Source organism: Lissotriton vulgaris, chromosome 12, assembly GCF_964263255.1.
Source record: "Lissotriton vulgaris chromosome 12, aLisVul1.2, whole genome shotgun sequence".
Taxonomy (NCBI): Eukaryota; Metazoa; Chordata; class Amphibia; order Caudata; family Salamandridae; genus Lissotriton; species Lissotriton vulgaris.
The window spans coordinates 278,353,763-278,371,271 of NC_141700.1; the positions used below are offsets into that span (position 1 = coordinate 278,353,763).

Consider the following 17,509-nt stretch of genomic DNA (forward strand, 5'->3'; position numbering starts at 1 on the left):
ACAGGTGGGGCAGGCATCCAGCAAATATTTGCTTCTGTAAATAAGGGGGTATCGCTTTCTATGTGGGCCAATGCAGCCCTGCCAAGTGTCACTCATCAAGGGTTACACTAACGTATTATGGGAATTTCCATGCATTCCTGCAAGGTCCAAGAATGCTGACACAAATCAGTTGATCGCTTTCTAACTTTTTGATTGCATCCTCTTCTACTTAACTTTTTTTCTTGGGTGAAGTGTAGTGATGGCCCAGCCTCCTCATGTGGCTGAGGCCCTGATTGGATCTCTACTGTGTCTTATTTTTCCTTGAAAGAACTTAGATTGATGCAGTCTGAGCCCATGCTACGTGCTGGTGCAGCCACTTTAGGGCTCGAAAAATCCTAAAAAGGTTATTAGACCTGCAGGTCCAGTAACTTTAATAATCTACTCAACCTAACTGCAATGTACTTGACCTGTAAACTGGTCTCAAGTTGTTGGATTCTAGGCAAATATTTTGTCTTATGGAGCCGCCTTTTTCTTTATTTTCAGATTTGAGAGCGCACCCACAAATATGCAAGTTCATTATTTCTGCTGTACAAAAACTCTTTATTTACTAGACTAAAATGTTTGCTCCTTGTAAAACAAGAATCAAGCCCATATATAGGGTACACATGATTCCTGGCTCGCCTCTTAGTTCACTAATAGCATTGTCATCTGGGCAGGAGCATTAATAGTTCCCAGTTCATGTTTAAAAACACACTTTTCACAAATATATCACCAAAGCATGATGTGGTAGTGCATTATCATTTACAGATAGCATATTTCCCATTGAAATGGCCACAAAACGTTCCCACTACATGTCATTTTACTGATAATAGTCCATAAACAATTTTTTAAAATTGGGTTTCAGAAATCTTGCACATCACCAAGTAAAGTGTTCACATTTGTTTTGATCCATTAAAAATTATTTTTTTCACCGTAGAATTCAAGAATGGGTCTTCATAACTAGTGAAATATATTTGAAATGTTTGAACAGTTCACTTAGCTATTTCAGTGTCGTGTTAGATAAAAGCCTGGCATCTTACAGCATTTCATTTAACATCCTTTGCACTGTTCAATTTACAAAATCCTCTAACTTAAGTCACAGAAAGTAAAATAAATGTAATAAGATAAGCTGACTTTTGACCTCAGTCTCTGAAAGCCAGCAAATGTGGCCAGATAATAAGATTTAATTGCATTTTTATTACGCTTTCACTTTGTAGGTAATACGGATGCCTTTAAATCTTATCTTGTCACATGTGGTCTGCTTTCAGTAACGGAGGCCGAATGTCAGTCTGTCTTCCCTGAAGTTAGAGGATTTTCAACTCGCCAGAAAGGCGTGTAGCTCCTAAAAAGAGCTCGCGCGACAATGCAAGTGGATTTTTCCGAGCCCTGCACTTCCTCCTCAAGGAACGCCAGCGGCTTATGCTGAATACCGTTGCTATCTTTGGGTCATTATAGAGACCTAGATTCATCCGAAAGTATAAAAAAAAAAAAATAGAAGCTCTGTGTTGGCACTCTTACTGCCATTGCCCTCTTCCCCTCTGAAAAACGTGTCTCCGACAGACTCTGGAAGGACGCAATGCTTTGAATTGTTCAGAGTAGTCATGCATTCAAAAGCTGGTGCATTGCAAACATTGCCCTCCAGTATGCACCTCTTTCTCATATCCTTGACTGCCTATTATGCAGTATGGGTCAGTATTCTCTCCTGCCTCCTCCACGGAGGCTTCCGTCGATGGGTGCTGTTTTGTGAAAAGTCTACGTGAGGAAGAAAACTTGATGTAAGTAAACAATTCCTTGACAAAATTCTTAACGGTTCCAAAAAAAGTCAAATCTCCTGCATGCACCGGTAACTCGGAATTATCATTGTATTTATTTACCCTGTTTTAAAAAATCCTTACATATACTCTTTATTTGGAGGTTTGGCATCTGATCTTTGAGCATGGCGGTAAAATGTTCCATGTTATTTGACATATTGTTTAGTTACAATACGTCATATAGTATGGTACATTTTACAGGCCTTGCTCAAAGATGTCAAACCTCAAAATACGAGTATATGTAAGGATTTTGTCTGAGCCCATGCTACATGGAGGCTGCCATCACGTAACATGGGCTCAGACAACATCAATTGCAGTGCGTTGAAGGAAGACAAGACTCAGTAAAGATCCAATCTAGGCCTCAGCCACACTCTGAGGCTGATCTAAAACTATAAAGTTGCAATGCACATTAAAGATGCCTTACCTAGATTTGCAAAATGTGTCCCACTATGCTGCAAGATTGTAGACCAACTCCAACATTTTGAAACAAAATTAATTCATTTAAAGTAATTTGCAAAATTGTTGTATTTCAAGCACGAACCTCAAAACCATTTAAGACTGTTCAAATAACTTAAATATTCAGTATACTTTTGTTTCAGCTTATGCTCCATGTTTTTCCAGTGACTATTCTAAACATGAATCATTCTGTAATAAACATGCACTATTATTTATAAAAAAAAATATAAGAATATTTATCTTTACTCTAATATTCCTTCACGGTTTTAATCAAAAATATGTTTTACACTGTGTTGCACATTAAGCATTAAGCATGGAATGTCACACATAAGCGCACTTAAACTATGGCAATGTCCCACATAAGCAACCTGAAACTTGGCAGCTATGTCACACGCTTGGTACTCTTTTCCGAAACGGTCTATCTTTTACAGATTAATGAAGAAACCACAAATGCTCTTCTTCCATATGTATGAGCTGATATCTTCAAATCTTTCTACCACTAGCCCTTGGAGTTTTAAGTTACGTAACTGTGCTTAGTTGAGGGCACTGTCTGTTTAAAAAAATATATATATATATTGTGGGGAAAGTGGTCTTGGAGTATACTTCATGGAGAAATAGTCTCAAATCTGAAGAAGGTACCCTGTTTGGACAACTACCGTTAGAGAAAATTGAGTTTTCTATCTTCATCAGCATACTGATTCCTTTCTCATTTGAATACAGTCAGTATTTTCTGGCACTCCAGATGCTTATTTCTAGTCATGCCTTGTTCCTTTGTAAGCCAGCCCTTATGGCTTTCACAATCAGCAACCTAAATTCTGGCTCCTTGTTTTTTGGCATTCGCACGTAGATTGTATTTTCCATAAATGTGTTTTCTCTTCACATCCTACGCAGTGCTGTCCCCATGACAACGGCAACAAACCAGCGACTGGAGCAATTTGATGAGAAAAACGCACGGCTGAACCGTCCCCTGTCTCCCCACATAACAGTATACAGGTTTGGAATGCTTACCGTTTCTATTAAAGTGGACTTATTAAACATTTTATCTCGTTTCCAAGCCCCATTCACCACTTTTGCATGTTGTGCCATCTTGTATCATACCTCATTCACCACTTTTGCATGTTGTGCCATCTTGTATCATACCTCATTTTCAGTCACTGTTCTGCACAGTTGCATTGCCACATCATATGTGCATGTGTCACTGTATATTGCAGCTATTCTTTTTTCCTTGATCATTGGCTCCATTTACTTTATAGGCATCTCCTTTTTTGACTATATAAAGCCTCATAATGGACCCCTGGCCGGCACTTAACTGTAAACCTAGTTTGTATTGCTTTCACAGTAACATCTGTGTCAGTGACTAAGTAAAAAGTGGTAAACCAATTTGTCCATGGTCACTGGGTGAAACGAAGAGGGTTTTTATTTACTGCAGAACTCTGGCCCAATGTGGAATATGATATGGGCGATTCTGTGCAAGCCACCCATTTTCTGAAACTCTCTCCTCATCCCACTGACCACAACTAACGTCTCTTAACACCTTCTTAAACAGCCCCTCGTGAAGGAATTTGGAAACACTTTCATAGTAACCATACTCCTCATCTGTGGCCTGTAATCTGCGAAAAGGCTTTGGCAAATAAGATGCTCTGCACGAGTATTCAGTCAGGTGCTAAAAAGAGAGAGAACGGACAGACTTGATTATAACATGTGTGTCTATGTTCTCATAATGAAAGTGCCTGCCAGCGATCTATTTTCAGACCGGATTTTTTTTTTTTTTTAAATGATGTACGGAATGCTTGAATTATTCTCTGGAACTGGTAATCACTGTTGAACGCATCCTAGTCCATCGTTATTTTGCACACTGCCACCTCAATTTGGACACAGCCATATGCAAATCAGCCCGGCTGCCATGTTAGGTCGTCCATTAGCCACAACACATGCAACCCAGGACGAGTTTTACCCTGGTTGGGGCTCCTCAGTCTGGTATATCTTGGGTCTAGTGGCACAGTGAGCACTGGAACCCACCTCAAGGTGTATCTATTACAGAGTATCGCACTGAAGTAAACAAAACATTCTAGTTTCAGGCTTGCAATACTAGTGTTTTTCTGTTGCATATTTTAATGTATGATCCACTGATGCATTTTGGGAAGACTGGCTTCTGTCACAGTTCTACCACATTTTCTACCACTGAGTATCAACACCAACCAGCTTAAAAAAATATGGCACATCCTTAAAGTGCACACCTAACAAGACTGGAAAATGGCCCATTGTATCCACCGAGCAGCAAGTTGCCTCTGTTTGACACCATAGTTACAGAGATCAGAGCCATAAAACATTTCAGGGCTATCCCTTGCTTAATATTGAAATGTCAAATACATCTTCCTAACCTTTTATACTAAAGTAGCCTAACACCACGACCAGAAAGATTGGAACAAATCCAACTTAAGGGGTCAAATACTAAAATTCATGGTCCAGAAGGCTATCAAGGCTCAGAACACAAAAATTGATAAAATAATATAAAAGCTTACAAGAGGGATACTAGAAAGAAGACCTGCAATTACACATTGAGATGTCTTCCAAAACCTATTGAGCTATAAGCAGATTTCTTTGTTATATAGAGAACACACAGATTTTCCCCACAAGTGGGACACTGGGTCAGTGCAGATTCTAGAGGGATTTGCCTGTATTTCCTAAGGCACTCTCTATTTAGTTCTCTGCACAACCAGGGTGACAAAAAAAGTCCTAAAGAACTGACACCAAGTATACATCTAAATGGCTTCTCAAGGTAATTGCAACTCGCGCAGCAAGAAATTCTAGAACTGAGACCAGCGTTGAAAACATTCAAGCATTAGATGGGACATTATTCTTATTAGGAAATGCAAGGTAATTTGCTATAACAAAACATTTTTTGCTGAACCCTATCGTATCGATGATTTGCTAATTTCCTTAGAAGATAAAGAAGCTACAGATGATGGCAGTGTTCAGAACAAAAGTATCACTTCACCTAATCACTTATTGCTGGACAATCACCTCTTACCACCTTCGTTTTCGCATTAGGGATTGTAACTCGGGCATAATGTGATCCTGTTGTAAACACTTTTATTTGTGTTTCCTGGGCTAGAAAACCTCTCTCATGAAACTCTTCTCTCAGCCTGATAGCCTTTTCTCTGTATGTTCCTCAATTACAGCAATGCAGGCTAGCTTTTTTATAGCATTTCTTGCAGTTTCTGCCACCCTGCAATTATTAAAGGCTGCAATTATTATTTCGCCAATACTCTAGTTTGAAAGAAGAGAAGCATCTGCATATCGCCCACACCTGTTCTACCTCAAATGCCTTCATTATTTTTCAAAATTTCCACTAGACAGAGGAATCGCCTTAAAAATTGTATAGGGCAAAATGTTTCTAGAAGAAAAAAGTTGTATAGCGTTTCTGAAATGTGTGTCTTTAAATGTAAGAAGCAGATAATTCTCACTAGTGTCAAGATGCTATGGCTTTAATCCGTCAGACTTATCTGGATGATAGATAAGTAAGCAAAGGACAAAATGGGTTTGGGAAGGATTTTCGGATGGCAGCAAGCAGTAAAACGTACAGTGGTATGATCTTGAAATATACTGTTCTTTCCGTGAAAGGTGATGGCCCTGAAAGGTGTCTGTGGGTGACAGTTAGGCTTAAAGATCAGAACATAATTTTTCCTGAACATGTACGTCCTGACCCAAAGTGACCCTACCTTTTGGATTTTGATTGGTTGTGACCAAATTGCCACCAGAAAAGCTAATACTGGATGGTTATTGCAGTACTTAGTGCGATTCCACAGTGGAAAGGATGCCCAAGTCCCGTTTTGTTAAGGACGTCATGCAGAGATACCTTATGTGAACAAAACTATATTTGATTGACCTTTTAATAATCCTGATAGCTCGGAGTTTCCATTTTTAATTTAAAGTATTTTATTAAGGTACAAAAAACATGGGGAAGGGAATAGGAGGTCAAGCGAACATACAATACAAGATGCGAAACGGTGCAGCGATTTAGAAGGAAAGTAGGGAGGCAGGAAGCCCCGGAGGGTAACAAGGCATAAGTCATAAGGCAATAAGGCAATGCAAATGACCCTCCAGAAGACCCCCATTCCCCGAGCAAGGCTGAGCTAGGGTAGCGTCCCGCAACACAAAGAAAAACACACCATCCCTCCAACCCCCCGTCCCCTGAGAAAAAGAAGAAAGAAAAGCAAAGGAGAAAAAGGAAGAAAACAATACCCCAACCTCCCCGTCCGAAAGTCAGCATTAGAAGCATGTAACCCCGCCTCCCACCCCCAGCCCCAAACCCCCGATCCCGCCACATTCACTCCGCTGGAGCCGCCGGCGGCGTCAGCCTAAGGAGTCGCAGGTACCGTGGACATGTGAGCTCGCGAAATTCCGTGGACAGCAGCGCTAAAAAGGGGTGCCAGAGCTCTTCAAACTGGTCTACATTCCCTGCCACTGTTAGCGACATCTTCTCCATACCCAGTACCTGCCAGAGCCTGTGTAGCCAGCCAGTGATAGAGGGGGCAGTGGGGGTACGCCAGAGTACAAGGATGTTTTGAACCGCCGAGCCTAGCGCAATCGCAATCTGTCTACCCCTGCGGGACTTCAGCGGGTACATCAGGTCATTGGGGAGGCCTAGCAGGACATACGCAGGGAAGCGCGGGAGTTCGATCTCAAAATGCCTGTCCACCTCATCCAAGACCTCCTTCCAATAGGCCGACAGCACCGGGCACTCCCAGAGAATGTGCGTGAGGGTACCTTCCTGTCCGCAGCCGCGCCAGCAACCTTTATCGCCGATTTTGTGCATCTCGTAGAGCCTCTCCGGGGTGTAGTACCAATAGGTGGACACCTTAGTAAAGGTCTCCGTCAGCCCAGTGTGGTACGCAGAGTGCCTCGCCCGATACGCGATCCTGTCCCACTCCTTGTGGCTCAAGGTCCTGCCCAATTCCCTGTGCCAGCGCTCCCTCCCTGGGTTATGGTAATGAAACGGCGGGGGTTGGAGAAACTGATACAAGTCGGTGATAAGCTTGGCATCCGAGGTCCGGGTCACCAGCCACCGCTCATAGGGTGTAATCGAACGGGCAGCGACGTCGCGCACTGGGGGTTGAAGAGCCCAGTGGCGGACTTGCATATAACGCAGTCTGTCCCCTTCCGTCAGACCAAATTCCTGTCGGAGCTGCTGGAAGGGGAGCACACCCTCCGGCCCGTAGATCTGGAAAAGCGCCCTGCAACCCGCGCTCACCCAGTGGGAAAAGGCTCCCGGTTCCAGACCCGGAGTGAAGTCTGGATTGCCAGCAATGGGAGTGAACGGTGATGGGAAAGTGGTGAGCTCACGAAGCTCGCACACCGCGTCCCACATTCGCAGGGGAACTCGGGTGATAAAGGAGGCGTAGAGATTAGGCGGGCGGTGAGTGCGCCGCAGGAACGGGACTTCCTGGAGAGTACGGCCCGCAACTGCCTGGTCCTGAAAGAGCCAGTGCTTGTCCGATTCCCACCGGCTCCACTCCACCAAATATCGGAGTTGCGCCGCCTGAAAGTACTTCCGGAGGTCCGGGACACCGAGACCCCCCGCCTCCGGGGCAAGCATAGAGAGGACCCGTTTCATTCGAGGCTTACGGCCCTGCCACACAAAGCGGGAGATGTCAGACTGCGCCTGCCGTATCCAACCTACAGGGGGCTGGAGAGGTAGAGCGCGAAAAAGATACAAGATCTGAGGCAGTATCGTCATCTTCACCGCTGCGATACGGCCCAGCAACGAGAGCAGGCCTTTGTTCCAACGGCCAAGTTCCTCCTTAATCTTCTTGCCCAGGGAGGAGTAGTTAGCTGCGACCATTGCAGGTAGGGAGGGTGCAAGCAAAATCCCCAGGTAAGGCACCGTGGAGGAGGACCATTGCAGAGGAAAAAGATGCTGGAGGTCCCGCCTGGTGTCGACAGAGAGCGACACATCCAGGGCGGCCGATTTAGACATATTCATTTTGAAGCCCGCCACGCGGGCAAAGGAGTTCAGCTCCTGGACGCAGGCAGGGAGCGACCGCTTAGGGTCATCCAGGGTCAGCAAGACATCGTCCGCATATAAGCTGACAGTATGTGTGTATTGCCCCATCTTCACCCCAATAGCGTCCGGGTTATCGCGAATCCTCTGGGCAAACGGCTCCATATAGAGGGCAAACAGGAGCGGCGAGAGGGGGCAGCCCTGTCTCGTGCCGCGCTCAATGGCAAAGCTGCTGGAGCTGTGTCCATTGACACGCACCGATGCTGACGGCCTCCTATAACAATTAAAAACCATAGTGCGGAACTTCTCGCCGATCCCCAGTTTCCCGAGAACCAGTTCGAGGTACGGCCAATGGACCCTATCAAAGGCCTTCTCCGCGTCGACCGACCGCAGCATCCGCTCACCCGGGACGCGTGAGGCCTTCTCTAGCACGTGCGTCACCCTCTTGGTGTTGTCGACCGTCTGCCTACCGGGTACAAAACCGGCCTGGTCCGCCTCCACCAGACCTGGTAGGTGCAGACCCAGTCTGGCCGCCAAGATCCCCGTGTAAAGCTTGAGGTCCACATTTAGAAGCGAGATGGGCCGATACGAGCCGCACAGAGTCCGGTCCTTCCCCGGTTTCGGAATAACCGACACAGTCGCCGAGAGAAGGTCCGGTGGGATAGCTCCCGGTTCAGAGAAGGAATTGAATAAGCGAGCCAGGAGAGGCGCGACAGTGGGACAGAAGGTCTTGTAAAATAAGGCCGTGTAGCCATCTGGGCCCGGGGCCTTGCCGTGCTTTAACCGTGCAATAGCGGAGATGACTTCCTCCACATGAATGTCCCTCTCCAGGTGGTCCGCCTGGGCGGGATCCAGGGCAGGGAGGGTTACTGATTCCAAGTAGGCCTCAGCCTCTCCCGGTGGGGAGGGCTCTGCAGCGTACAGCGCCTCGTAGAAGGCACGGAAGGAATCCGCCACCTCCGCGTCACCGGAAACCGGGACCCCATCCGCTCCCACTAGCTCCTTTACCACGTTGCGTTGCTGCGCAGCCCTGAGCCGGTGGGCCAGGAGCTTACCGCATCTGTCTCCGCCGGTGTAAAAGGCATGCTTCAAGCGCAACGCCGCATACTCCGCCCGGTCCAGGTCCAACGCAGAGAGGAGTTTCCGCGCCGCCTTCAGCTGCCTCCAGACTCGAGGAGCTCCCGTCCGGCGGTGAACCTGTTCAAGTTCCCTGACCTGCGCCGTTAGTTCCTCCCTCTTACGTTGCCGCTCCCTGTTCTCCGCCGAGGAAATGGAGATAAACTCCCCTCTGACAACCGCCTTCAAAGCCGCCCACTGCGTGGCTAGGGACGTGTCAGAGTTGTTATTGTGGGTCAGGTACTCATGAATGACCTCCTCCACTCGCTTCACCACCGATTTCTTATGGAGAAGCGTGTCCCGAAGCCGCCACATCCCTCTGGAGGGGGGGGGCCGCCGGCCAAGCAAAAACTCCGGAAACCGGCGCATGGTCGGACAGGGACAAAACCCCGATGTCTGCTGCCGTGGCGGCCGAGCAAAGCGGTCCGCTCACCAAGAGGTAGTCCAACCGCGAATAGGTGCGGTGTGCGTGGGAGAAATATGAGTAGTCCCTATCGGCGGGGTGCATGGTGCGCCAGAGGTCATGCAGATCCATCTCTGTAATCTGGTCCTGTACCGCTCTGGAGAGCTACCCCGTCTGCGGAAAGCGCTGGTCAGACCTATCCAAGGTGGAGTCGAAGACCATGTTCAGGTCTCCCCCCAAAATGACGTGGCGATCGGGCGAGGCAGTAACGTCTACCAACACAGATTCCAGGAAGCGATCCTGGTGGTCGTTTGGGCTGTACACGGAGCCAACCGTGAAGGCAACACCCCCCCAGACGCATGCGATACGCTAGAAGCCTCCCCTTCTGCTCGGCATGTTTATACAACACCTCACCCCTGAAGGAGCTGGCTAGAAGAATGGCCACCCCCGCAGTCTTAGTCGCAGCCGAGGAAAAGAGTTGTGTGGGGAACTTGGCAGAGCGCAACCTATGGCAATCTTTAGAGAGTAAATGGGTTTCCTGCAGGAGGCAGATATCCGCCTGCGACCCTTCTAACAGGGAAAGGATCGCCCTACGCTTCACAGGATTATTCAGACCCTTAACGTTAAGGGTCACTACTTTCAGGGACGGCATCGCTCCCAGGGACGCAAAGCGCTATGCAGCAAGCGAGGGATCAGTGGAAGGGGCGCGCGGGGCAAGGGTGCAGGGAAGGCCAGAGTCGGCTTCGCATGTGTTCGGACAGTATCGGACGGGGCCCCCCCCAACACCAAACCAGCTCCTGAACCCCCCCAAAACCAACCCATGGCAACCAGCCAAAACCAAAAACAAGAAAAAACACCCCATTGTCTCAGTCTAGCCCTAGTGGGCGAGTCTGTAGAAACCAGTCAGGTGGACGTCCAGCCACACACCTCCAACCTCTCCCCCCCCAACCCCCAGCCCCAGCTCAGCATCGCAGAAGCTAAGAGTCTCTCCCCCCGGAGAAAAGTTAGGCCGTCTGGGCCACGCCATTAGATTCAGGCAAGTTCCTGGCCGCAGTCCTCAGGGCCTCCGCCATATCCGCCCTGATGGTAGGGGAGTCAGGGCGACTCGCCGTCGCCGGCGATTGGCGCCTTCTCGACCTCCGTCGGCCCCGCCGCTCGGGGCGCCTCCATGCGGGTGTCGCCCCTTCTTCCTCCGTAGCTGTGAGTCCCAGCACCCCACAGACATCTTGTAAGGAGCGCAGCTGATGTAGCACCCCATTCCATCGGAAGATAAGACGGAAGGGGTGACCCCAGGAGTAGGCCGTCTCATGCTCCCGCAGAAAGTCCGTAGCGATGCGGAAAGACCTGCGCTTCTGCAGTGTGATGGCGGACAGGTCTTGATAGAGCGCCACGGGTCGTTCTCGGAAGGACAGCGGCTGCTTCCTGCGGGCCTCTGTCATAATGCGCTCCTTTAGGGGGAAATCCGGCAGGAATGCCAGGATATCAGGTGGGGGTGCCGATGACTGGCGCTGGCGGCCCACCCTGTGTGCTCTGTCGATACGGATCGGGAAGTCCGCTCCTTCTCCCAAGATGTCGCGAAACAGGTCCTGCAGGTAGGCCACTAGGTCCGCACCCTCATCCGCGGACGGAACGCCTCGCACCCGGATGTTATTCCGCCTGGACCTGTTCTCGAGGTCCTCAGAGTGGGCCTGGAGCTCGACACATTGCTCCCGTAGGCGGAGAACGTCCTGCTGGAGATGAACTATCTCTTCATCACGACGCTGGGCCGCCGTTTCCACAGTGTCGACCCGCTCGCCCAGGCCCTCGATTTCTCTGCGCACTTCACGGACCTCTCCGGCCACCTCGGTCTTGAGAGTCTGGAATTCCTCCTTGAGGGAGCTGAATAAGTCCTCCATGAAGGACCTCGTGACTGGTGGTTCGCCTCCGGTGGCGTCCGTTGAGGCCCGGGAGGACCCCGGGGACGGCTGCGTCCTGTCTCGCAGTTGCTGGGCCCTGCCGAGCATGTCCGGCAGAGTGCGATCTCCCCGTGCCGCGCCTCGTCTCCCAGCCATCTCGACCTCCGCGGTGGGTGAAGCCTAGAGCTGGCCGCTGTAGATGCGCCCAGCCGCTCGTGGGCACCAGATGTGAAGACCACACCGAGGACAAGGGTAGTGCGTCACAGGCGACAAAATGGCGGCACGGGCCAGGGCGATACGACCATCGAGCCAGTCAGGGCGATAATCAAGGTTCAGGTCGGAGGCTTTCAGCCGCGTGCTTCCAGGGAGGACGGCAGATGCGTAGGCACCAGGATGAGCCGAGGCGCCCGTATGACAAGGGCGCGGGCGAGGGTCACCAATACTAGCTCCTCAACGACAAGATGGCGGGAGGGCGGAACCAAGGAGGGCAGCCCAGGCCAGCAAGTCTATGGGCGACCCTCAAACATCAACGGGTCGGGAAAGTGCGATGCCAGTGACCCCCAGTTTCACCAACTAGTACGCCCAGTTCGGTCACCGCTCAAGCTCCACCGTCCCTCTCTTCCAGGCTCGCGGTCCGCCAGGCGTCACACCCCGACACCCATGGCAGGGGGATAGATCGCCGGTGCAAGTCTGGGGTCTGTCGTCCAGCGATGACTCTGGTCACAAGGGCGCCGTCCAGGAAGCCTCCGCACTCCGCGGAGTCCGTCGAGTCCGCTCCCTCGGGATCCCTTGCTTTCAGCACTCGGCCCAGCCGAGGCGCGCGGACAGCGCCGCGATACGCTCCGCCTCCAGGCCCTTCTCCTCGGGGCGATCCAGGCTCCACTCCTCGAATCGATCGTTGATCAAACTTTTCGGGGACTTCCCCCGGGGCACCAGAAGTCAAAGTGGCATCAAAATGTGCTCCAAGAACTCCGGCACAGTTCTCTCGCCCGCAGTGCAGCCGCGGGGGTAGAGAAGCGCAGGAATCGGGGCACGAGCTGAGCTGGGCCGGAGGAGCTACGGGAGGAAGCGTCCGCTCACCCCGCCATCTTGGCCACGCCCCCCGGAGTTTTCATTTTTATTAATATCTGCATCAACAACACTCAAAAGTTGATTCTTTCACTTTGTAAATGTATGAATTAACAATATGTTTGTAGCGATCTAAATCGACCATGTAAGCCATTGTGGTGCTGGATATACAAGTGAAAAAATCTGAGAGTAGACCCCACAAGTTCCAGGGAACAGGGTACTATAACTTCAAGAGTAAAAGGGCTATCCCTGGAAAGTAGATAGGCATAAGAGCTATTACCTAGATGTAATACTCTATTCTCACTCATATATTTGCAATCCACACTAATTAACTCATCCCAATCACTGGTCACAGACTAGAATACAACGTATTACAATCTATTTTATTTAAAATGTTTCATAAAAGGTGTCAGTGAGAATTACATAGAAAACTACTGACTACATCAAAAATGGAGACATCTCATAATCTAAAAAACTCAGTGTTAAAAACCAGGCATAATACAGTTGAAAATATACAAATTATTAAAAAAAGCTTCCCTTTTAATATTATTGATAGACGAGTATGAGATGAGGTGCTGATGACTTAACAGTCAAAAAGGATACAGTGGAGACCAGCTTGAACATAGAAGAGAAATAATTCCTAGGAAAGAAAAATCACAGCACTTGTAAGATTTGCGGGTCCGAAGGACTTTCCAGGACTTGTTCGATAGATGTCCTGATTTCCTGATGTTGAAATTCTTGGCTCATGGTTCTTCTAATATTGCCAAAATGTGCTTAACCGCATCGCTGCTGCGGTTATTTTTCAGCTGTGCAGCTTTTTTCCAAAAGCCGCGTTACATGACGAGCTCAGCTCGTCATCCGCACACAACCACCGTGGCTGATGACGAGCTGAGCTCGTCATCAGCAGCGAAGGGGCTAAAAGATTACAGATTCTGAAGTACAACATTAGTGTTATTGAATAGTGAGCCCTAGGTGACATGGCGTCCAGATTTCATGCATAGCATAGTGAACTTTGTAGGTATGACTGACTATAGTTTTAATAATACATGGCTATGTTACAGTGATGGAGCAGAGAATAAGGTAAATACCACCAGGGTGCCAGACCAGTTGGCTGATATGGGGGCAACACAGAATTGACCGTACACCACCGTAGAAGGAGGGCCCTCTCCCAATTCTGCCTGACATCCGTGATGACTACAAGAACATAAGGGACATTAATGCCAGCCAGCCCACTTTACATGACAATGAGGGGACAGGGACGAGGCAACTGCTATTGGGGAACCAGACCAGCCAGCAGACATGGGGACCATGCACAATGGAGTACTTACCATCACAGAGAAGGGTGATTCCTCTAGTTAGCTAGATACCTCCAATGATCATAAACCCACAAGGGACACTAATGCCTGTCAGCTCATGTTAGCTCCTGGAATGTGACAGGCTTAAATAACAAAATAAAAGATTCTGACTGGTTATTATATTTAAGATCATTTGCCATAATATGCTTCCAAGAGACTTGGGAAATAGAAGGTTCTTTTTCTTGGAAGGGTATAAATCCTATTCCAACCCCGCCATGCTATCGTTAAGGGGACATCCAAGGAGAGGAATGTTGATTCTGGTCCCTCTTTCCCTGAACTGTAGAATCAAGGAACTGGTTAGTGCCCCATACATACAGGTAATTTCTATTAGCTCCCTTGCACTTGGCAACGTTGTTTTGATAAGTTTTTATAACACCAACTCAGATTACACATTTTGTGACACACTTTCCACTCTTGGTGATCAAAAGTCTCGTATTGAAACCTGTAACCACACAGGAGCCAGATTTAGTTTAGGTCGGGATTTTAACATGCATCTGTGCCCAAGTGGCCCACAAGATCTTAACTTAAGTGATCATGTGAGCCTGATTTTATGCACCAGGAACACACCCAAGCTGGCTCCTTTCTAAATCATCTTCTTTCCGAATTTAACCTGGAGTGTCATGACTAGACACTCTCAATGCCCTGATGGAAATTTCCCTCCCAGATTCACTGGCAGAGGGCCATTCTCAACAAAATTCCTGCTGAACCTTTTGAAATACTTTAAGTTAATGTCTCTGGTTTCAGTGCCCATAACTGCATAAGCATTAATATTGCAGACCTCTTTGCACGGACCCCGGATCGGTTTAGGTCGTTTCATGCTTGTGGTGAGGTGACCAATCGGCGTAGAAGATTAACCCCTTCGGCGCTGATGACAAAGCCAGCTCGTCATCAGCGTTACCTGCGCTGCGCGGATGACAAGCTGGCTTTGTCACGATCAAGCCATTTTTTAAATTCCCGCGCACAGCGGGAAAACGCTGTAGTGCGGTAGGGGTTAAGGTGGTCATCGGTAATCCCAGATGACATTTTAAGATCCCTCATGATTACCAAATGGGCAGAATTTGAAACCTGTTTCGGGTCTCCTGCACAGACCCCACCTTCTTGAATGAATGTTTAAAGATAGGGAAGGAAATGAAGTTAAAAGTATTGCTTTCTCCTGAACCAACAAAGATTAGTGTACCATGATGGTTTAATAAGAATTGTTCAAGATCCCACAAATTGTTAGTGAATGCCTTCAAAGCTACTCCTAAAGATTGCTGCTGAATTGATAGCAGAGAAATTGCATTATAAGAAGGCGCTAGATATGAGAAAAAGGGAATTTAGGAAGCTTGGGAGGAACTGATTGAGGGATGAGCTGTACATTTTGGGAGATGGTTAATAGTCTTCTATTTAATGACCTAGGGAATTGTACTATTTTATCACATATTCTTCCTAAGAAATGGATAGAGTATTTCAAGGGCGTTTCTAACGCCCCACTAATCGCTAATGTAACTTAACTTTTACTGTTAGAGAGATCCAACTAGCCATAGGTCAATTGACAACACACAAGGCCCCTGGTCTCGACGGGATCCCTGCAGATTTATTTAAGGTGCCACCAGAATTGTAGGTGCTGATTTTAACTCACGTTTAACCTGCCAGTATGAACCGGCTAATATACACTATCACACTGGCGATAGAAGGAAGGACGTTCTGGGGCTCATGCCTGCCCTGACTAACTCAAACACAAAAATTGGATTGATACCTTCAGAGAAAGGCTGTTTGCTTAATCAGCAGGTTAGTACCAGCGACCCAATGAGTTCTGTGTGTGCTGCTATCCTATTTAGCTAGGTGCTTCATTCTCTGCACCAGACGGCTGTTCAATCAGGCAAGTTAGTTGACAAGTGGGTTCTCGACCTCTGCTGAAATACTTGCACTTTGTTCAGGTCAAGCCTGCTCTCTGGTTTCTTCAGTTACTTCCAGATGCCCTAGTAACTTGTGCTGTTGCCTGTTTTTGGCATCATCTCTGAAGTTGAGAAGTCCTATGAAGAGGGAAATGGAGGAGAATTCCTTGACCTTGGGCCCAACTCTTAAATGTTTCACTGGTACTGGTGTCATAGCCAGAGGACCAATATATTAATTTGGTCTGGTTGTATGAGAATTTTGTATTATTGTTAGTCACTTATCCAATGTATACACATTATGAGCGTGTCAGACTAGATTGAATTCTTACGCCTTGCATTTTAATGACGTTTTATCTACTGTTATGACTTTGGATTTAAGGGTCATGGATCATTAAGTATAGGAGAACTTAAGATAGAATTGCGTTAGTTGATTGAATTGTGTGAAATACTTTTTAAATATTTGTATTGTGTTGAAAGGTTTTGTATTTGATAACCCTATATAGTATAGCGGGCCTGTTTTTAATTTGTGTTGCATTTTAATGTTGCTACGCCTATTGTTATGATATTGGTTTGAAGTGGTATTGATCATGAAGTGTGGAGAGATTAAGAATGAAACTTGATGATCAATGAATGAATTATGTGAATATTTCTGTTATAACTTTTATGATTGTATTTTATTGTACAATCTGATGTCTTTATTACTTATTGTGATAGACTAAGTCAGAAAAGTTTTTTTTAATGACAAATGAAATAAAGCATCCCGATTTGGAGTAATCCCAGTGTACGACCTAATCTCAATACAACCCGATACGTTGTTGATGTTTCGCTTCAGGCACTTTTACGAGGATCTTATCCGGATTTAGCAGTCTACATTGTTGTTATACAAGGGAAAGAAGGACCTTAATTTTGTTTTTAGAGTGTAATCGTTGTACTGGCATCAATTTTGTTTTTCTTTTACATTAATGATCTTGATGCTAGACTTGCAGACAAAGGGCATTATATTCCAGCTGTCAGTAACAAGCCCATATCTGCTCTAATATATGCTAATGATGCTGTGCTATTGTCCCAAACCCCCAATGTCTTAAGAGAAACTTGTTTACTCTTTTGTTCATTTGATAACACATTTGAACCTTGGAAAATATTGGCATGGCTTTTTGCTCCCAAAACTTACTTGAGGACCTGGGGTTTCTCTATCAAAGGAAATCCTATTGAGAGGGTACATACTTTTTCTTACTTGGAGGTGGCCTTTCACACTAAGCTCATGGGTCTCGTGTTTATGTATTGGGAAACAATGCGTTGTACAATCTAGTTGTACCCCTAAAGGGAATTTATAATCAGAAATGTGTTCCCTGTCCCAACTTCCTGCACAGGTATTTAGGGTAACAGGGACTTGAGTAGTTCAGGCCACTTTCTGGAGTAACTGCACGCTCTACAAATACCCCATAACATAACACAACAGTAGTTACCAGTTGAGAAACGGTGTAAATCTGTGCTATTTGGTAGTAC

General features: G+C 47.3%; 1 protein-coding gene across 1 annotated transcript in view; it reads left to right on the top strand.

Annotated features, from left to right (window-relative positions):
* Nucleotides 1-17,509, top strand: part of SDHC (succinate dehydrogenase complex subunit C) — a 142,831-nt gene that overhangs the window by 37,138 nt on the left and 88,184 nt on the right. Inside the window, exon 3 of the mRNA XM_086945045.1 lies at nucleotides 3,177-3,278. Within this exon, the coding sequence (XP_086801171.1) occupies nucleotides 3,177-3,278 (102 nt within the window). The remainder of the gene's footprint in view (nucleotides 1-3,176; nucleotides 3,279-17,509) is intronic.